At 42.2% G+C, this 22,515-nt stretch overlaps 1 protein-coding gene across 1 annotated transcript in view; it reads left to right on the top strand.

The window, feature by feature from the left end:
- Positions 1-22,515, top strand: part of PARD3B (par-3 family cell polarity regulator beta) — a 578,916-nt gene that overhangs the window by 192,274 nt on the left and 364,127 nt on the right. The window contains exons 6-8 of the mRNA XM_056861663.1: positions 4,977-5,063; positions 15,988-16,113; positions 22,061-22,419. Of these exons, the coding sequence (XP_056717641.1) occupies positions 4,977-5,063; positions 15,988-16,113; positions 22,061-22,419 (572 nt within the window). The remainder of the gene's footprint in view (positions 1-4,976; positions 5,064-15,987; positions 16,114-22,060; positions 22,420-22,515) is intronic.

Below are 22,515 nucleotides of genomic sequence, written 5' to 3'. Positions count from 1 at the left end.
GTCCCCCCCCCCAAAGCAAAGCATATGAAAACAGAAATGTTGTTTTTGCAAGCATCATTTTAAAACAAGTTTTTCCATAGGGGGAAAAATAGCTATGCTAATGAAAAATTAAGCCTAGTCCATTAGAAAGTAGATACTGTATTAACATTTGATTACTTGGAATTCAAAGAAATGCTTCTCTCATGGGCCATTCATTAAGTGTTCCTTCAGATCTACAGACCACTTCTGCCTTTTATATAATTCCAGCTGGGGCTGCTTCAGGCCAGTTCTGGAACCACTTGTTTTAAATGCATTTGCAATAGTAATAGAACAAATATTTATTTATTTATTCATAGAATCATAGAGTTGGACGGGACCACCAGGGCCATCTAGTCCAACCCCCTGCACAATGCAGGAAATTCATAACTACCTCCCCCCCCCATGCCCCCCTGACCCCTACTCCATGCTCAGAAGATGGCCAAGATGCCCTCCCTCTCATGATCTGCCTAAGGTCATAAGATCAGCATTGCTGACAGAGGGCCATCTAACCTCTGCTTTAAAACCTCCAGAGAAGGAGCACTTACCACCTCCGGAGGAAGCCTGTTCTACTGAGGAACCGCTTTAACTGTTAGAAAATTCTTCCTAATGTCTAGACGGAAACTCTTGTGATTTAATTTCAACCCGTTGGTTCTGGTCCGACCTTCTGGGGCACCAGAAAACAACTCAGCACCATCCTCTATATGACAGCATTCAAGTACTTGAAGATGGTTATCACATCCCCTCTCAGTCTTCTCCTCTTCAGGGTAAACATACCCAGCTCCTCGAACCTTTCTTCACAGGACTTGGTCTCCAGACCTCTCACCATCTTTGTTGCCCTCCTCTGAACACGTTCCAGACACCTTCTTGCCCGCCCTCCCCGGCTGAGGCCAGGCTCAGGGAGGGTCCCATCATTAAAATATACTTCAGCCATAAAAATTTAAAAAAATAAATTAATAACATTTTAGCTAAAACCAGGCAAGTCTAAAGATAGTGCTCCAATTCTACTGACTTGACCGAGTAGACAGGCAGTCCACCCCCTCAGATGGATTCCAACAAATAATACAGAAGGGTGGGGGATAGGGAGGCCAGCAGATGTTGTATCCGTGGCTGTCCTCTATAGGCCTGGCGGAACAGCTCTGTCTTGCAGGTCTTGTGAAACTCTTTAAGTTTCCACAGGGCCCTGAGGTCACCAGACCAACTCAGGCCCAGGGCGGCTCACAGCAGATTCCAATAACAATTAAAATAACACCAAATTACAATTAAAAATCATGGAATCATAGAGTTGGAAGGGACCACCAGGGTCATCTAGTCCAACCCCCTGTACAATGCAGGAAATTCACAACTATCTCCCCCCACACAGTGACCCCTGCTCCATGCCCAGAAGATGGCCAAGATGCCCTCCCTCTCATGATCTGCCTAAGAATCAGCATTGCTGACGGATGGCCATCTAACCTCTTCTTAAAAACCTCTAGGGAAAGAGGTTCCCTCAGTATCTCTTAAAATCCCAGTGGTGCCCTTAAACCATAACAACAACGGGGAACCAGTCAAAAGGGGAAAGAATAAGGAAAGGGAGGAACAATAAGGTACCCTCAGTCAGGGAAGGAATGGGGAATAAAAGTAGATAAAAAGGGAGGGGAGGGAGGCCAGATAAGATGGAAACCATCGCTGTCCTCAACCGTAGGCCTGGCAGAACATCTCAATCTTACGGGCCCTGCAAAATTTCATCAGGTCCCGCAGGTCCCAGGTCTTACCACTTGGCTGGGGCCAGAGCCAAAAATGCTCTGGCTCTGGTTGATTTTTGGGCCAGGGATCACCAATAAGTTGTAAGGATGCCATAACAGTATCCCTTTTTTAAAGTTTAAGAATACTTAATCTTGCAATCGATCTGATTGTGTTTGTCCTTATTATTACTCAATTGGCAATCTTTACTTTCCTGATGGAAGATGGGAAGGGGAGCTGTCCAGTTTTGTGCATTTAGTTGTATATGCATTAAAACCCAGATATGTCTGCCCCTCCCTGCCCTTCATATATTTAAGATCCAGAGATTTGGAAATGAAACCCGAAAGACACAAGGGAGTGCTTATGTACTCACTGACTATCTCTAAAAAAAGCTCACACATCTCCACAAAGGGCAAAATAATAACACTGCTTTATTAGGAACAAGAGCCAGAAAATAGGGACGGTCCCATTTGGCCTGCTTTAGTGTTTGATGTAGAATGCACTGCTGAAGGAAAGGTACATGTTTCATTACACCATATGTTTGCACAATGGGTTGTGGGAGATATGGGTAGTCATACAATGTGTTACAGAGTGTTTTGTATCTGATAAATGTCCCTGCTAGAATGAAGGTGGAATCACAACCTACTTGGTGATTTGCAATAGCTAGATGTAGTGATTGCATCCTTTCTGCAACTCTCTCAGCTCTGTGTGGGATGCCTTTCAAATCTGAAAGTTCACTTCAGCCTCTGTGTGATGCCTGGTACTTGTCTGGATGGCCGCCTTTTATTGCCCACTTGACCACGACAGCTTCTCTTTCCTGTTTTGTTGCTTGCTTAATTTCCTGCAGCGTTGTGGATTTAATCAGTAGACAATGCCTTGTGTTGGTGGACTCAGTTTCCTGATTACTTTGTATTGCCTCCCATATGCGGTCGTATAGTATGCTAGAAGATCAGCCATCGCTACCAGTTTTGTAGAATTGCTTCTGAATTCCATCTTGTACGGGATGGGAATGGTATCAGCTGTACTGTACTGGGAGTGGGCACTCCTATCCAAAGTTGATGGCATTCTGATAGTCTTCCTGTGTGTTTACTGGTTTCTGTAAGCTGTTGTTAGAAACAGTTGGCACATCTAGTCCCATGACAATGCATTGGGATCACCATGGCAGTTGCCATTGGAATTGGGTAAATCCAGTGTTTGTGAAGTTGGAATGCACCTACTGGCAGAAAATGGCAACAGAAGGGGACAGACAAATCTCCCTGGGGAGAGAGTTCCACAGCTTTGATGCCATGACCAAGAAGGCCCTCTTCTGGTTGCCACCCACCCGATCTACAGCAAGACCTCCAAATATTACCATAGTGGTCAGATAGGTTCATAAGGGAGTAGGCGGTCCTTCAGTTATGTCGGTCCCAAACTGTATAGGGTTTTGCAAGTCAAGCTCAGCATCTTGAATTGTGCCAGAAACAAACTGGGGGCCTTTGTAGACAGGCCAAGACTGGAATGATATGATCCCTATGGCCCACTCCAGTTTCTGAACATTTCTCTAATCTAGATGTAATCTGCCCAGGAAAGGCCACGGCTGAAGCTGGTAAAAGGCTCTCCTGGCCATAGCTGCCAACTGCTTATCCAGCAGAAAGCTTGCATCCAGGAGCATCCCCAGAATACGGACCTGTTCCTTTAAGGGGAGTGCAGTCCTATCCAGGACAGTTGACACTTTAAATCCCAGGTCAAACCTCCTGCCTCCAGTAGCACTTTCAACTTATGGAGATTAAGCTTCAGCTTATTAGCCTGCATCCACTCCAAAACTGCCTCCAAACACCTCTTCAGGGCTCAGTTGGGTGAGATAGGTAGATAGGATCCAGTTCCTCCACTAAATATCTAAAGCTCTGTTCAGTTGGAATCTCTTTGGAACTGACCCTAGTATCAGCCAAGTTAAGAAAGATATATTTTAAAAATTATATAGTTTTCAGCTTCACAGAGGACAATATCTAGAACTCTAGCAAATATTATGGTGGCTATTGAGGAGGTGTTCTGTGGGAACGCACTTAGTTAGGAGGGACGTTATCTGAGGAGCTCAAGGAATTTGTAAGAATGCTCTGTGTTCATCCTGGCATCATGAAGTACAAGCATATCTTGGACATATTGCGGGTTTGGTTCAAGATCACTGCAGTAAAGTGAATATCGCAAAAAAGTAATGCTTTTTTTGTTTTGTTTCCCAGTGCATATAAAAGTTATGTTCACACTATACTGCAGTCTGTTAAGTGTGCAATAGCCTTATGTCTAAAAAACCCCCAATGTACTGTAATAAAAATGAAAAAGTTTGAAATATTGCAAGAATTACCAACAAGTGACACACAGAAACACGGTAAGCACATGCTGCTGGAAAAATGGCGCCAATAGACTTGCTCAAAATTGCAGGCCATTAACGTATGGCCATTTATCCTGCAAAACTCCCTGGCTTGTGGCGAATCTAATGAGCCTACATGCACAGCCTGCGTGATCGACCCACCCAATTCTGGAACTTCCCCTGGTCTGCGAAGAGCTGGTTTGCAGCAACTTAAATTTAAAGGTTGCTGCAACCGCGAGAGCTTCCCCAAGCGTTTAGCATCCGGGTCGACTCCCTTGCCGGAAGAAGCCTGGCAGGCCTGATGGCAGCAGCAGCACTCCCAAATCCTGTGGCCCCTCTCTCTCCCTCTCCCCTCCTCCACCCGATGCTTGCTTCCTTTCACCTCCACCCAGCCGCAGCAGCCTCCGCTTTCCAGCTTCCCCTCGCCTCTGCATGGGGACGGCGGGCTGGAGGTGCGGGGAGCCTCTGCCTGAAGACATCGGATGGAGGAGAGCAGAGCGGCAGCAGCTCTGGCCATTCACTCCTTTTCCCCATGCGTGAGGTTTTTTGGGGAAATTGTGCTATATCTGAGGGGCAAATTAATCTGCACACACCCATGCGTTAACGGCCACAGTATCTGCAAAATGCAGTTAAGCAAAGTGCAATGAAGCGAGGTATGCCTGAACAAGTAAAATAAATTACAAACATAAGAATTGTTATAACAATTATGATTCACTCTGTGACTGATTATGTATTAAGGAGCTTGTTATATAATATAAATCAAATTAGATCAAAAAATTAGTAAGGGGTGCTGGCACAAGTGCATGCAGGAATGTCCCAAGAGTTTCAGAAGTGATTTCTGCTTCAGACTTGTTCTCATTTGAAGGTAATCCTGTATGTTTTGCTTTCCTCTTAGTGGCATGACAAGAATGGTGGAGATTTCTGGGGAAGGTGGTCCTTTGGGAATACACGTGGTACCGTACTTCTCATCGTTAAGTGGAAGGTAAGTCATTTTCCTTGGAGAAATCTTTGCGTTCTTTAAAATATCTCTAATAAATTCTTCATTAGGAGTTGAATGTGTGTATCGTTCCTCTCCTCTCACAGTGATTCTGTTTTTGTTTTTTTGTTGTTAATTTGTTCTTTTTAGAAAAGTGTTTGTGGAAGTATTGAAATGACCAGTGTAATTCTGTTTGGGGTCTGGTCTTGGAATTCACTCAGGTGATATTCCTTTAGGTTTTCAGAATCTTCTGTTGATCTGAATTGAATCCAAGGAGTAAATACATTTTTTTTGTATCCATTATAAAAAGCTATTGTTATATTCTTCTGTCATGGCTTTTCTAATGTTTCCTGGCATCTATCAAACATTGGTACCAGGAAGAGGTTTTTTATGCCCTTTGATGTTCATTTTTATTACTCAGGTATCTCTGGGAAAGCTCAAACAAGGATTCAATAAGAACCTGTAATACAAATTTTGTAATTGTCTAATGTGATATATTTTAATACTGTATTAGAAAGTGTGTGTAATGCCAACTCTCTTGTCACGGTCCATGTGACCTCAGACCAGGGGTTCCCCTTGCACCAACTATCAGTAGTTGCACTCCAATATTCCTCCTTGGTCACAATTACATTTTATAAAGTAATAGCCCCCTTTAGCTCCTTTCTATGCCAAAGAAGAAGAGGAGGAGGACGAGTTGGTTTTTATATGCCGACTTAAGGAAGAATCAAACCAGCTTACAATCACCTTCCCTTCCCCTCCCCACAACAGACACCCTGTGAGGTAGGTGGGGCTGAGAGAGTGTGACTAGCCCAAGGTCACTCAGCTGGCTTTATGTTAGGAGTGGGGAAACAAATCCAGTTCACCAGATTAGCCCTTTTTCTGTGCAATTCCCAGAGTCTCTTAAATCTTGGCTCACCAGTCTGGAAGCTTATGACAATTCCTCTGCCCCGCTTTGCTCAGTGCTGTTCCTTGCTGCTTGGGAGCCTTAGAGAAAGCCTCTCTCTTGTTGTCATATCCTGTTCCCACCCTCTGGTTTGCCTCAACTTTTAAATCCCCCAGCTGGCTCTCTTGTCCCCCCCCCCCCACACACACACACACTGACATACCACTTCCGACTCAGCCGTATTTACTTCTGGCCGGGCTGCAAGAGGCCCCCTTCCACTGATTGGGGCTCGCGGGGCCAGGCTACCGGCCACATCTATAATATGATGATAAAATACATCACAGTGAAGAATCACCTAATGCACGTTAGAGAATATTACCGAATTGTTAGATGCACCCAGAGACCTCAGCGGAATTGATACATTGATCTAACAAATAGCAAATGGTGGTCTGGCTCTTTAGGGATCATGGGATTTTTAAATGGACTCCTACAGCACTTGAATATTTTTTATGTCCACAACCTCCATGGATGCTGGATAAAATCCAATGTACCCATTATTGAGCTGCTAATTGGAAGTCCCACGGTCTGGGATTCTGTCCAGTGAACAGTCTAGGTGGTAACCCTGATTCAGTTAAGAAAATCTAGTAGGATTTCATAACCGTTCCTAGTAAAAAGATGGGGGAAATGTGTGTGTTTTGGTTGTTCTTTGCATGTACTCTTTTTTACTCCTTACATGGAACCAAATCCATAATTTTAGTCAAGATAAGATGATTGTCTAGTAATGATTACTTTTTATACCTATTATAAATTAAATTGTACTGTGCTCACAAAATATGTTACTCTCAACTTTTCTTGAATAATTGAATGGCAAATGGTTTAATGGGAAAATTTGGGATCGCACAAGCTTGTTTTATTGACAGTATATTTTAGTTATTGCATCTTTTTCATTATAGTCAATTTTGCATACCTCTTTTCAATAAAGCCACTGTAGCGTTTTCCCTCCTTTATGAGACTGCTGGTCTGTAACACCTCTAATGGCCTCTCTCTGTAATGCTCTGAAAAGATCTGTAATTAGTCTGCCTGCTAGACTTCCTTAGCATTCCCAAAAGAAGTTTGCTGCCATCAAATACTCTAGCCTTAGACCTCTCAGTTGAACTCAGAGAACCAGATGTCTTAGAGAGCCAGCATGGTATAGTGGTTAAGAGCGGTGATTTGGAGCGGTGGACTCTGATCTGGAGAACCAGGTTTGATTCCCCACTCCCCCACATGAGCGGGAGAGGTTAATCTGGTGAACTGGATTTGTTTCCCCACTCCTCCACATGAAGCCAGATGGGTGACCATGGGCTAGTCACAGTTCTCTCAGCCCCACCTACCTCACAGGGTGTCTGTTGTGGGGAGGGGAAGGGAAGGTGATTATAAGCCGGTTTGATTCTTCCTTAAGTGGTAGAGAAAGTCGGCATATAAAAACCAACTCTTCTTCTTAGTTATCCTTGGTAGAATAGCAGAATGATCAACACATGGAGATTTTCTTGCCTCCCCCTCCCTACAGCAGTCCAATGATCTCCACAAAATGCTGCTCCTGGAGGATAGGGGACCCTGAGGAATGACAGGAGAGGAGTCTGCAGCAGGAAGCGGGGCATCAGTGGAAACGGCTAGTTGAGTCTGGATCCAACCCTGTGTCTACAACAGGCGGCTGGGAGGGAGGTATCCTTATAAGGTGAATCTGTCCCATTGGAAGTGGCATGTCATCAAAGGTCATCCCGTGTCATTCTGAGCAATTTACTCCTTGTATTTGCTTTCCTTTAAGGCGGGAATGGGATTGAGTCAGGGTTTTTTAAATAATGTATGATTCTCAGATGAAAGGTGTGATAGGTCTTGAAAAAAATATGTGGATGAAGAATTTAGCTGATACCTTATACTAAGCACATGCTCTCTAAAGGAGGGTGAATCTTAACAAGGGCATCTTATTCCCTGGCCTAGTTTCTCTGTCTCTTATTATTGTTGTTTACTAATGCTCTGAGGTCTGAGTTAGCAAATTTCCCTCCTTGACAGACAAGCTGAATGTAGTTGTCTTGAATAAAAAGAATTCAAATGATCTTTGGCAAAACTTGCGCTGCTGCCTTTGCAGAGTATCTATGTGATCTCCTCCTCTTCAGTCAAGCTGAAAATGCATACAAGTTTGACTTACAGAGAGATTTTAGCCAGGAATAATTTTTTGTTAAAATTGGAGAGCATCAGAGGTTCTTGGAAAAGGGTCTTTTCTAAGGGTTTCTCTGTCTGATAGGCACCTTGCGTTGTTGTTTTTTTTTTACTGTAACGTTGATACAGGCATGTCTATTTTTAAAATGCTTTGAAATTAAGTACGAGAGCAGAAGCAGCATCTTGCTTCTGCCTTTGACATCAATTAACTGAAGCATTTTGAAATATATATGTTTACACTTTGGCCTATAATAAAAGAGAGGAAATTAAATTTTTTAAAACACATTAAAATAACGTTAATGTTGAGACACTGCGTAATAAAAGTAAGGAAGGAATGAGTTTATAGTGCCAGAGCTCACTTAACTCAAGCCATATGTCTCTGCATTCTATGTCTTGGACGAGGATTTTAGGACCACAAGGTTATCGTGCGAAACGATAGGATTGTTACCTTGGTCACAGTGAGATTGTTTAAGATCAGAGTGATAACATACTATTTAAAAATGTCCTTGCTTTTGTTAAATTTTACCATAATTAAGTTTACCACTGATCTCTAGGGATCCGCTTTAATTGCTTTATTTCTGATAGTCACAAAAACATTTTAATATTGTTTTGAAAGCGTTTCAAATCTATACTCAAATCTGAGTAGACAAGTGCAACAGAAATCCATAACAAGAAGCTTACGGAACTTTTCTATTGTAATAGTGATAAGCATTCAGTAGCTGCCTTAAGTCCTCGGAGAAAGGTGGAATCTACATATTTTACAAAATAAATTTAATAATAAATTTATAAAAGCACGCTCGTGGGGGTAGCTAACAAAAATAAATTTTAAGGTATTTAAATGAACATATCACATAATGTACATAACAACAAATTAAAATGTGTTTACATCTTAATCAGGAGACACACATACACACCTGCCAATGAATACTTAGCATTTTTTTAAGGTAACCATAAGTCCAGGAGTGTTTTTGGTAGCACTGTATTGCACTTAGAAAAAGAAAATCCCAGTCTATACAGGAACATTTATTAATTTGATTTATAGTTGTATGACTTGCTGCTTGCTTTTGTGTGAGCAAAGACAAGGGAGGCCGCTGGTTTATTGAAATAATAGATTAGTAAATAATAATAAGAGTTGGTTTTTATATGCCGACTTTCTCTACCACTTAAGGAAGAATCAAACTGGTTTACAATCACCTTCCCTTCCCCTCCCCACAACAGACACCCTTTGAGGTAGGTGGGGCTAAGAGAGCTCTGAGAGAACTGTGACTAACCCAAGGTCACCCAGCTGGCTTCGTGTTCAGGAGTGGGAAACAAATCCAGTTCATCGGATTAGCCTCCGCTGCTCACGTGGAGGAGTGGGGAATCAAACCCGTTCTCCAGATCAGAGTCCACCACTCCAAACCACCGCCCTTAACCACTACACCTTGCTGGCTCTTCAGTTGTAGCCATGTTTTCTAGGCAGTGTTGGTACCGCTGTATCACCAGGTAGATACTCTTGTGCTGATCCAGGCCTGATTTGCACAAATATACCTACTTTACATGCCACCACTTGGCATATTTGGTGTCCTTCATCATGCCACTTCAACCACTAAAAAACGAAAAGAACGAGAGGAAACATCCAGTTGCATGTCAACCGGGCACTGCCTTACCATGCTTATGATTAGTTGAGGTACTTCTAGTGGAATATGATTGCATATTGCAACCATGTTAAATTTCTTAATTTTTTGCCAGTATGTTTCTGTGTCCTGCTGCTTACCCTTTAAATCGCTTTGTGACCTGGGCACCACAAACTAAAAGGACGGCCTCTACCAATTCAAGGCAATGAAGCGACTGCATTTCACGCAGCAACACAATTTAGTTGTGCTACCCCCTCCCCACACTAATCTAGAAGAAGAGTTGGTTTTTATACCCCGTTTTTCTCTACCTTTAAGGAGTCTCAAAGCAGTTTACAATCTCCTTCCCTTCATCTCCCCACGACAGACACCTTGTGAGGTCGTTGGGGCTGAGAGAGTCCTGAGAGAACTGTGACCAAGGTCACCCAAGCAGGCTTCATGTGGAGGAATGGAGAATCAAACCAGGTTCTCCAGATTAGAGTCTGTCACTCTTAACGACTATGCCACGCTGTATAGTCAACTGCTGGCCAATGAAAGGCTTCTTGAGCAGTTGTCCCTGTTTTATAGAATGGTCTGCCAGAAGAGTTGAGGAAAGCCCTTTCCTAATGGCATTTTGAAGAGGCTGTGAAGTTGACCTCTTCAAGAAGTCTTGTGGGGCTTTTTAATGTCAGTTCTTTTTTCTAAAATAATTTTTTATTTATTTTCATTATTATATTGTAACAATCCAACATGTCAACAACTGTATGATATCCTTTAACATTTTAAAAATTTGACCATTAATATTGTTGTTGATAGTGCTTAATAATAAAACTAACTATTGACCTCCCCTACATCCTCTTACATCTACTAATAAATTGTTTGCTCTTTTGCATATCATTGCTAATCCCAATATTATAATATACAACAGTTTTTATCACTTCAGTCTTCATTAGAAAATCACCAAAAGATATAATAAAGGAATTATAAAAAAGGATTAAATCAACATATAACCTTTAAACATTCCCAGTTGAAATTCATTTTCACAGTAGTTCTTCCACGCCTCCCATTCCCCCCAAAACTGCGCATTTTCTTTCTGATTTATCAGAGCTGTACGTTTTGCCATTTCCGTCAATTCCAGCATTTTTTGTATCCAATCCTTTTTACTTGGTATTTCCGCCGTCTTCTATTTAGCTGCATATATCAATCTTGCCGCAGTGGTGGCATATATCAGAAATGTTCTTGAGTAAAGACATTGTCCGGTACCATACTCAATAACATCATCTCAGGTGTCTTAGATACATTACATTGTAAAATCAACCTTATTTCATTATATATCATGTCCCAAAAATGTTTAGCTTTTTCACATGTCCACCTCATATGATGAAATGAACCTATTTCTTTATTACATTTCCAGCATTTTGGAGACATTGAATTATAAGACATTGCCAGCTTTTTTGGTGTTAAATACTATCGATACATCATTTTATAAATGTTCTCTCTTAATGATTGTGAAAGTATGGATTTCATATCTTGTGACCAAAGTTTTTCCCATTTATGTAACATTATATTATGTCCTAACATCTGTGCCCAACTAGTCATAGTGGGCTTTATTCGATCTTGTTCACAATAAAGTTCTAACAAAAGTTTATACATCTTAGATGTCAAGTGATCATTTGTATCCAATAAGAGTTTCTGGAAAGTTGATTTACTTTTAGAAAATCCTGTCTTCATATCTTGGAGAAAAACAGAATTTATTTGGTGATATTGAAACCAGGTTAATAGGTCTTTAACTTCTTCATACGTTTTTAATAAACATCTTGTACCATCCCACTTTAGAAGGTCATGATAAGTGAGGAATTGGGCTGGTCTTAATGGACGTAGTGTTAACATTTCTTGTGATGAAATCCAAAGCGGAGTTTTTACTTCCAATAAGTGTTTGTATCTGATCCATATTCTATAAAGAGATGACTTAATTTTATGTTGCTGAAATGATGTGTGGGTTTTAATTTTGTCGTACCATAAATATCCATGCCAACCACTTCTATTGCCAAAACCCCCCAAGTCCAGTAATTGAGTATTAGTTATTCATCCAGTCTCTCAGCCATACTAAAGCAGCCGCTTCAGCATATATTTTAAAATTAGGAAGTGCAAAACTTCCTCTATCCTTAGAGTCCACCAAGTACTTATAAGCAATTCTTGATTTTTTCCCTTGCCAGATGAAATTTAGTATGTCTCTCTTCCAAGTATTGAAATATTTTACTTGGGATATTATAGGAAGATTTTGAAACAAAAATGGCAATCTCTGTAATATATTCATTTGTATTGTAGAAATACGGCCAAGCAAAGAGAGATTCTTATTTGTCCATATTAACATATCTTTCTTTACAGTTTCCCATAATTTGATGTAATTATTAGTTAACAGATCCGTATTTTTTGCAGAGATCCATATTCCCAAGTATTTCACTTTGTTTTTCCCCAACCTGTTTTATCTATAAAGTTTTGTTGTTCTATTTCAGAAAGATTTTTAAATATTGTTTGCGTTTTTTCTTAGTTAATCTTAAATCCTGAAACAACTCCATAAGACTCCAATATTTCCTTCAATTTCTGTGCAGATTGATTGGGGTCATCTAAAATCAACAAATTCTCTCAATTTAAATTCATGTTTGTTTATTTTCAAACCATGTATGTCCCCTGATTCACGTATTTTACAGCACAAGGTTTCCAGGACCAAGATAAAAAGTAAAGGAGAAAATGGACATCCCTGTCTAGTCCCTTTTTGTATACTACAATTTTCTGACATTGATTCATTAACCAATATTTTCGCCTGTTGATTAGTATAAATAGCATCTATACCTCTTCTAAAATTTTCTCCAAAGTTCATTTCTTTCAAGACTTTTTTCATGAAGTCCCAAGATACCATATCAAAAGCTTTCTCAGCATCCAGGAAAACAAAAGCTGCTTTGTGTTGAATGTTATATTCATAGTACTCTAGAGCATCTAGTAGTACCCTAAGATTATCCTTTATTTGCCTTCCTGGAACGAAACCTGCTTGGTCTTCATGAACCAATTCTTTAATTAATTTCTTGATTCTTGACGACAACACAGAGGCATATATTTTGTAGTCTACATTTATCAATGAAATGGGCCTATAGTTGGTTACTCTTTCTGGGTCCCTTCCAGCCTTGTGAATTAACGAAATAAAGGCATGTGTCCATGTTTCAGGGCATAAGCCCGTATCTAGTATTGTATTGCAAACCATTAAAAATGGATTCAACAATTGTAATTTAAATGTTCTATAAAATAATGCAGTAATTCCATCTGGTCCAGGGGTTTTATCTGTCTTTTGGTTAGAAAAAGTTTCTTCTAGTTCCTCTAAAGAAATTGGCTCATCAATTGATTCTCGCTGAGCAAGTGATAATTTTTTTATGTTTATGGAATGTAAAAAATTTTCCATCTTCTTGTTCGAAATATTGTCTTTTCGATATAATTTGGTATAGAAAGAGACAAATTCTTTCTGTATACCAGTAATAGTGAAGACCGGTCCTTTTGGAGTTTGCAATTTAGCAGTGATTCTTTTTTGAAAGGAGTCTCTCAGTTGACTTGCCAGAAATTTACCTGGTCGATTTGCGTGTTCAAAATGTCTTTGTTTTGCATATTTCAGATTTCTATTCATTTCTTCCAAGACCACCATATTTAACTGATGTTTGAGAGCATTTATTTTCCATAAGATAGTAGTTTCTGATTTTTGTGTAATTCTAAAGTCATTTCTTGTTCTAGTTTTTGTAAATCCCAAAGTATATTGTTGGTCAACTGTAGCTGCTGTTTCTTCCATGCTGTATTTTTCTGGATCATAAATCCCCTTATTACTGCTTTAAACGCATCCCAAATTGTATTTAAGGTGGTTTCTCCATTCATGTTTATTTCAAAGAAATCTTTAATTAAAGTTAATAGCTCTGCCTGTATTTTCTCATCTTTCAAAAGTTTGTCATTTAGTCTCCATCTGAATGCTTGTCTGTTGTTCCATTCGAAAGAAACCGGGTTATGATCTGAAAAAGTTCTTGGCACAATGTGTATTTTACTCAATTGTGTAAAAACTGATTTACTTGCCCAAATCATATCTATTCTGGAGTGTGAATCATGTCTTGCCGAATAAAAGTTATATTCTTTAGCCGTTGTGTTCATAGTTCTCCAGATGTCTTGTATTTCCAGTTCCTCAGTCATTTGAAAAAAAGTTTTTGGAAGGCTTCCTTCTTTATCATCCTTAGCTAGAGTTTTCTTATCCATACCTGGAGAAATAACTCCATTGAAGTCTCCCATCAATAGGATCTGTTTTTGGGCATATTGAAGTAAAACATCATGTAATTGCTTGTAAAACTTGGTCTTTCCTTCATTTGGTGCATAGATCCCAGCTACTAATATTTTTGACTCATTATCTTTATTCTAATTATCACAATACGGCCTTCCTCATCTTTGTAGACCAATTCAGGAGCCAGATTAGGTTGTGCATATATAACCACTCCCTTAGTTTTATTTTGTACTGATGAACACTTCCAGCAATTTCCTTTCCAAATATTTTCTATCTTTTTTTGAGATATGAGTTTCTTGTAGACAAATTAAAGTATATTTTTGTTTTTGCAAGAATTTAAAAATCCGTTCTCTTTTGACTTTTTCATTCAGTCCATTAATTCCATGAAATTGCCTTAGCCATGATAGTTGCTTTATTAAAATAAACTTTTATGACGTAAATCCTCCAGTTACTCCCTGGGATGAGAGATCTTCTTCTTCTTCATGTTCAAGTTCCTGCCCTTCAGAAGGAACCTCTGTTAGTTCTTTTCTGTATTTTCTCAAGAATTTTTCAACATCTGTTGGTGATTTAATGTCAGTTCTTTACCTATTGTTTCTTGTTTGCTTTCATTTAAACTTGACTATGGGCTTTTCCTCATGCTTCATTTATTCCTGATTTTTGTGGGAGTTGACCCACAAGCACTGGAATTGGTTTGGGCATGGTTGTTCCTCATGTCTACCCTCCCTGTGCATTTTCACAGTTGTGGAGTCTGTTTTCTTCTAAATATTCCTTCAATAATGAGGATTTTCAGAGGAGGGTACTTTCATCATTGGTGGCATCATAGACCCCCCCCCCTTTAAAAAAAAACACTAAAATATTAATATATCTCTGGAACATTGTAACAATAAGCTTGGGAGGTTTTCTGAATTCCCAGCTTTCATTAAAAAAAAAAGTAAATCCCTCGCGGAGATATACCTTTTCCCTTATATCTCTGCAAGGGAAGGGACTAGAAACTTACTTCCCCCCACACTCTTTAGTTTCCTGGTTTGTTTAGGGGAAGGGTGGCAACATGTCCTCACATATAGATTGTTCTTAAACATGCCATAACTTGGCAAAGGCACAAACCCATGCGTGACTGCACAGGCTTCCACTCAGAGAATAACAGCTAATTGTGATTTCCCGAACTTTGGAAATGTATGCATTTATCTACATGCCTTGTATATGTTTAGAAGAGGTCTTCTGAGAGCTTCTGTGTATGCGTACGCACAGTTTATTGAGAAATGAAGTAAGAGTCTTTTTTCTTTTGCCCTCAAGTTGCAGCTGAGTTATGGCAACCCCATAGGGGTTTCAAGGCAAGAGACGTTCAGAGGACGTTTGCCATTGGCTGCCTCTATGTCACAACCCTGGACTTCCTTGGTGATCTTCCATTCAAGTGCTGACCAGGGACACCCTGCTTAGCTTCCAAGATCCAATGAGATTGGCCTAGCCTGGGCCATCCAGGTCAGGGCGATAAGAGTATAGTTCACCTTTATTTTTATTTATTTACTTCATTTATAGCCTGCCTTTCTCACTGAGAGTCAAAACTTTAAAGACTAACAAGGTTTTATTCCAGCATAACACAGATGACTGGGGAAGGCACTGGCAAACCAACCCGCAAAAGTCTGCCTTGGAAACGTCGGGATGTGACGTCACCCCATGGGTCAGGAATGACCCAGTGCTTGCACAGGGGACCTTTACCTTTTTAACACAGATACAGCATCCGATGAAGTGGGTTCTATGTCAAAAAAGCTTAGTCTAGGTTTAAAATTTGTTAGTCTTCAAAGTGTCACTAGACCCCTACAATGGCTACACCTCTAGAATTATTGGAAAGCTGCCACTCGTTATAATGTCCTCAAAAACACATTTCTTATTTATAAAGAGAATCGTATCTGATAAAGTAATTCCAAGTAATTTTGTATTTTTCACCCCCAGGATCCTAGGGCTCTTTATCCGTGGCATTGAGGAGAATAGCCGGTCTAAGCGGGATGGACTTTTCCATGAGAATGAATGCATTGTGAAGATAAACAACATAGATCTTGCAGATAAAACCTTTGCACAGTGAGTTTTGCGGGGGTTTTTTTTTTAAAAAAAAAATTGTGTTCACTGCCAGAGTTATATGCAGTTCAGATTAAACCAGAATAATTCTTTAAGGTCAGCTATCTTTTCTGACTGTATATAATTACAGAACCATAATCCTGCCTCTGTAGCTTATGAAATACACTGGGTTTCTCCCCCCCTCCCATCTTCGTTGCTTCTGTGCAGTCCCACATGGGACTGTGCCTGTGCAGGCCAGCTGTGGAGATGAAGAATTCTATGGATGTGTTATATGTAATATATATATATTTTTATGCTACTTTTCCCCACATAAATACATACAAAAATGCAGTTGGTTGATATGGGGAAGGGACTATGGCTCAGTGATAGAGCATCTACCTGGCATGCAGAAGGTCCCAGGTTCAGTCCCCAGCATCTCCAGGTTAAAGGACGAGGAGAGCTGCTGCCAGTCTGAATGGACAATACTGACTTTGGTGAACCAATGGTCTAATTCAGGAGGATGAGCAAGATGGTGATATAACCCTACCTGGAAAATGCAAAAAGAATGAGATTGTAATTTTTGAGGATTGAAAAAGCCTAGCTCTGGGGAGCAATGCGAAACAACTTAATGAGGCTGCCAGGTTGTCTCTTTTTGACTTGAAGTTTTCCTGCTAAGAAAAACAAGGAAAGATTTATTCTATCACCAAGGCTGTATTTATACTTACCAACACCTCCAGTTGGAATGTATGTTATCTTCTTGAAGTCTCCTACACAAAAAGAAGGAAGAAAGGATTCATATAATCATTAGGAACTTTTCAGATTTACCGTATTTTTCGCTCCATTAGACGCACCTGACCATAAGACGCCTCCCCCCCCCCAGCTGGCTGTCGGGGCGCACAGAGCCAGCTGGGCGCGCTGGAACGACGCAAGCCGGCTCTGTGCGCCCCCCCTGACCCCCAGCTGGGAGGCGGGCGGGGCGCACAGAGCCGGCTCGCGCTTTTCCAGTGCGCCCAGCCGGCTCTGTGCGCCCCGACGGCCAGCTGGGAGGCGGGCAGGGCGCACAGAGCCGGCTGGGCGTGCTGGAATGGTGCGAGCCGGCTTTCCCCGCCCGCCTCCCAGTGTGCCCAGCCGGCTCTGTGCGCACATTCACTCCATAAGACGCACAGACATTTCCCCTCACTTTTGAGGAGGAAAAAAGTGCGTTTTATGGAGCGAAAAATACGGTATATACTAGGACTTTCTCCTTTTCCCGTTTTTGTCTTTCTGCTCTATTATCTCCTGTTAAGTTTATGCATTATAGAACTGCTATATTTTCTTTAGTTGGTGTGTAGACAGGAATATATATGCGAATGTATAATTGGATTGTAATTATGACATTATATTATACACTGTATGTGTCATACTTATGCTTTGTATTCTGATTCAGTATAAGGCAGCTTCATGTCCCATCTCACAAGAGGCTCCCCACCCCAAGAAAATACATATTTTTTAAAAGGATGCCCCCTGTTCATTTGCACGGCTTCCAGCAGGCACACATTGGGACTGCGCAGGCTCAGACCAGCCACGGATAAGATTTGTCAGCTTCTAGCAAAATCGAAAGTGAGAGTTCTCCCCCTCCCCTCGGGGCATGCAGCCTTCCCACCCAATGGTCACATGTCCCAGGGGGAGGGAGCACTCTCCCCTCCAGTTCTCTTTCTGCCGCCATGGAGACAGAACATGTCTGTAGCTTCTCTACATAAAATGGAGTCAAAAAAGGTTCCTTTTTTCAAACAATGCTGTTCTTGTGGCACCAAAATGGCTAAGTCTGATTGCCACAAAGATTGCCTTTTTTGTCTGGGAGAAGGTCATATTCCTTCTCCCTGTAAGAGCTGTGCCAAGCTCACTTTGAGAGCATTGAAGGCCCGCACTGATCATCTGAAGTCTCATCTTTACATGGAGTCCCTTTGTCTGGACCTTGAAGAATCGGCTGGCCCTGAAGAATCGACTTCCACGGAGCCTGAGAAAAAACTTCCTCATCGGGAAACTCGGCTGGATGCTGGAGGTATGTCTAAGCGAGACAAATCCTCCCTTCGGTCATCTAAGACAGTGAAATCCATTATTCAATCGGCCAAGTTCCTTGCTCCGGCCACTTCGGAACACCGCCAACAGTCTCTTTCAAAATCTCCTCGGCACCGAGCCCCTCAGCGTTGATCTTCCTCAAAGTCTCCTCGTAATCGATCGGCATCGGGATCACCTCGACTCCTTTCAACGTCAACGTCTCCTTGCGTCAACCAACTCCACCGATTGTTCTTGAGGACACACCTCCTCGTGATTCCCTGGTTAATCCCTCTGCTACGGTTCAGAGCAGATCCCAGGATGATCAGCAATTCCACGCACAGTTCCTTACACAACTATATAAGGATGTGCATTTGCCGAAGCCGGACAAGGTTCTCCCGAGGGTTGAAGTCGGCGCTGTTACACCAAATCCTCCTGAGCCTAGCAGCAGAGAAGTCGGCACTGCGGCAGAGATACATATTGACCGTAGATCTGGCTCTGGCGGTCATCCTAGATCACACAGCCCTTTGGCATCGACCCATCATTCGACTTCGAGGCCCCGTTCTGGATCCAAACGTAGTGCCCAGAGTTGTTCAAATTCTCGGAGCCAATCACGTACTCGATCGAGATCCCACTGCCTGTCCGACCATCACCCGCCTGTCCGATCACCTTCGCCAGCCTAGATCCCACCGCCCGTCCGATCATCGCCGCCGATTGAATTCTCAACTCCGATCAAGATCCCATTGCCTGTCCGATCATCGGCACTGTTCAAGATCCCATCGCCCGTCCGGTCATTATAGTCGCTCCAATTCTCGGAGCTGCTCCGGTTCTCGGCGCCGAATTTTTCGGCGCCGAGACGATTCCTTGTGGTCATCCTCCTCCTGTTCCTTACGTTCCAGGCCTCACGGAAGAACCCGACACCGATCATCCTCGCCGCAGTACCGCAGCCGTCGAAGTCTGTCGCCTTGTTGCCGCTGACATAGACGCCGCGATGACTCTTGCCATCGCCCTTCGCATCAGCATCCTCACAATGAATCTCGGTGCCAAGAGGCTTCCCGGGACTGTGTGTTGCAGAGGCAAGAATCCCATTGAGAGATTCCCCTTCCAAGTTCACCCATATTAGTGGACACGGTCCACTCTGACGCCGTGGTTACACAGGACTCTGACTCTGAATCCCGTACCTCTCAACCCTCACCCGGGGACATTGTGGGGGATACTAACGCCGTCTCCCCTTCGGGGGATGTAAAGCTGTATGCGGAGCAATTGATATGCATGGCTAATGTTCTAAATATTGATTATCGTTCTGATGACTCAAGACCTGTTGACTCTATCATGGACATTCTACATTCCCCAGAAACAGGTCCTGTGGCCCTCCCAATGATTAAAAGTATAACGGAGGTGGTCAATTCTAACTAGACCAAGCCAGCATCGGTTCCCTTGTCCTCTAAGAGAGTCGAGAAGCTTTACAAAATCCGCCGTGAGGGCGGTGAATTCCCGTACCAACATCCTCCCCCAAATTCCATGGTAGTCGAAGCCCTACCAGGCAAAAATAGATCAGGCTCGCACTCCTCACCCCAAGATAGGGAGGGGCGGTAAGTAGACGTCCTAGCCAGGAAATCTACACATCCAGTGCTGTGGGCCTTCGAATTTCTAATTTTATGGCAGCTATGGCTAGGTACCAATATGCCTTATGGGATAGAGTTTCCCCACAGATTAGCATCCTACCTGAGTACCAATGCCTGTCAGCCAAGGCGGTCCAGGGGGAAGGCATGACACTGGCTAGCCAGCAACTAACTGCTGCATGTCACGTTACGGACGCTTCAAGTAAGGCCATGGCCTTGTCCATAGTTCTCAGGAGGCATGCATGGCTTAGGCATTCCGCTCTCCCGTATGATACTCGATCGCGAATCGAGGACTTGCCCTTTGAGGGGACCTTGCTCTTCAGCAATCAAACCGATGCATTTCTTGATCAACTCAAGAAAAACAAAACCAATGCTAAGTCCTTGGGTATTGCTCCTACCATACCGGCTTATAAGCCCAGATATTTGGGTAGGCAGTCCCAACCTTCCTGGCCCTACAGGTACCAAGGTGCCTTCCAACAACAATCTCACTTCCGTCCTTCCTTCCAAAACAACCAACAGGATCAGAAGTTTATGGGCAGACCCAGACCCTGTAAGGGGCCCAGACCATCTCCCAATCGCCCTCCTAAGCCTAAATAGGCATGACTAGATACACATGTTTGTTTCACAGACTGGTTGTCTGGGTATTATAATGTTTGGTGTTCCATTACAGAGGATATGTGGGTTCCTAGAATAATAAAGCATGGATACTTTATTGAGTTTGAAACCCTGCCTCCCTACCTCCTTCCGGCTTACACTACTTCGCAGGCTCCCGCCCAACTCTTACAGGAGGTCCAAGAACTCTTGGAAAAAGGGGCTATTCGTCAGGTCCCCTCTACTGATTGGGGTCATGGGTATTACTCCCGTTTCTTCCTGGTCAACAAAAAGTGTGGGGGGAAACACCCTATTCTGGACCTGAGGGGAGTTAATGACTTCATGGAAGTCCAGAAGTTTCACATGCTATCACTTCCCGAGGTCCTGCCTCTCCTGGAGGAACAGATGTGGTTTGTTGTTTTGGATTTGCGTGACACATACTTTCATATTGCAATCCATAACGAATGCAGACGCTATCTCCTTTAGGTTGATGATTAACCAAGGAACAGAAAAACTTTTAACAATTTCAGTCTCTTCGTCATCAACCTTAACGTTGGAGGGGTGACAATCATTATCATAATTATCTGTTGTTGTTTTTATAGAATATCTCAATGGTTTCTGAAGTGGCAGGGGATTATTTGAGGTTAAATGAACTGTGGATATAGCATTCTTAAATTTTCTAGTAGAGGAGCTTTTGGGAAAATGACTGCAATGCATTAGAAAAATAAACCTAACCTGTAATTCAAACATATGGCTGTCCCCAGGAATCATGCTGAGATAAAGTCATTTCTCTCCTTTGTAGAGAGAGTTTTTATTTTTTTTCCTTGTCAAGAGTCGAGAATTTATAGCAGAAATTCAGTTAAGCGAACCTCATTGTTTACATTGGGTTTACAAGGACCGATTGAGGTGGAAGGCTGGATGTATTTCAACAGCTTACATGTGTGTAATGTATGAGAAGAAAACTGGGCAGTGCCACAGTGAACACCTTGGTAATATAAATTGGAAGTGGGGATTACGCAAGCTCCCCATCAGATGTTACAGGCTCACTTGAGTAGACCGCTCTTCTGAGCTGCTATATGTGCAAGTGAGCAGGGGAAAGAAATATGTTTCAGCCGACACAGAGGCAAAGTTTGCCTTATTCAGTATTACCATTATGATAGAAGAGTGCATGCTATTCCCATTTTATATGAACAAAGATCAGAAGAGTAACAAGAAATTAACCTATCATAGAATCACAGAATTGGAAGGGACCATCAGGGCCATCTAGTCCAACCCCCTGCACAATGCAGGAAATTCACAACTACCTCCTGCCCCACACATGCCCAGTGACCCTTACTCCATGCCCTGAAGATGGCCAATGAGCCATCCCTCTCATGATCTGCCTATGGTCATAGAATCAGCATTGCTGACAGATAGCCATCTAGCCTCTGCTTAAAAACCTCCAGGGAAGGAGAGCTCACCTGTTCCACTGAGGAACCGCTCTAACTGTTAGAAAATTATTCCTAATGTCTAGCATATAGTGGATTTAATGGATGTACTGCTGGATTTGGGCATGGTAATCCCTGGTTCTAGTCCCTGCATGGTTATGAAGCTCACATGGTCTTAACTCGTTCAGCATCCTGTACCCTAACTCTTTCCATACAAGTTTGTGCAGGGGTGGGGGATGACACATGAAGCACATTAGTTTTTCTGATTTGTGTATAATTCTCCTCTGTCTGTTTTAGAGCGCAAGATATTTTCCGCCAAGCCATGAAATCACACAGTATAATCTTGGAAGTGGTTCCTCCATACAGCCGTGAACAATATGAAAAGGCCGTCATTGCACCTTTATATCCTGCAGATAATGTTGAGCATGTCTCAAAGGGAAAGGTTCCACCTCCTATCTATCTAAAACCAATGACAAAGGCAGCAGACCCCTGTGGAATGAACAACTCGGAGACTGGTGTGAGGACAGTGCTACATACCGCCAAAAGTCCCAATCTTCCAAGGCTCAGTAGGAAGCCATCGTCCCCGTCACTGTCTCCACTGATGGGCTTCGGCAGTAAGAAAAATGCAAAGAAGATAAGAATAGACCTCAAGAAAGGTAATGGTTTGATGAGAAGCACAGATTTACAAAACTGATAATGTCTTCCTAATATGATCAGTTTTAGTCATTATTTATCTGTTAGAGCAGCAGTTT

This window comes from Euleptes europaea, chromosome 15, assembly GCF_029931775.1.
Source record: "Euleptes europaea isolate rEulEur1 chromosome 15, rEulEur1.hap1, whole genome shotgun sequence".
NCBI lineage: Eukaryota > Metazoa > Chordata > Lepidosauria > Squamata > Sphaerodactylidae > Euleptes > Euleptes europaea.
Note: the sequence above shows the minus strand (reverse complement) of the source record. Positions and strands in the feature narration are given on the sequence as shown.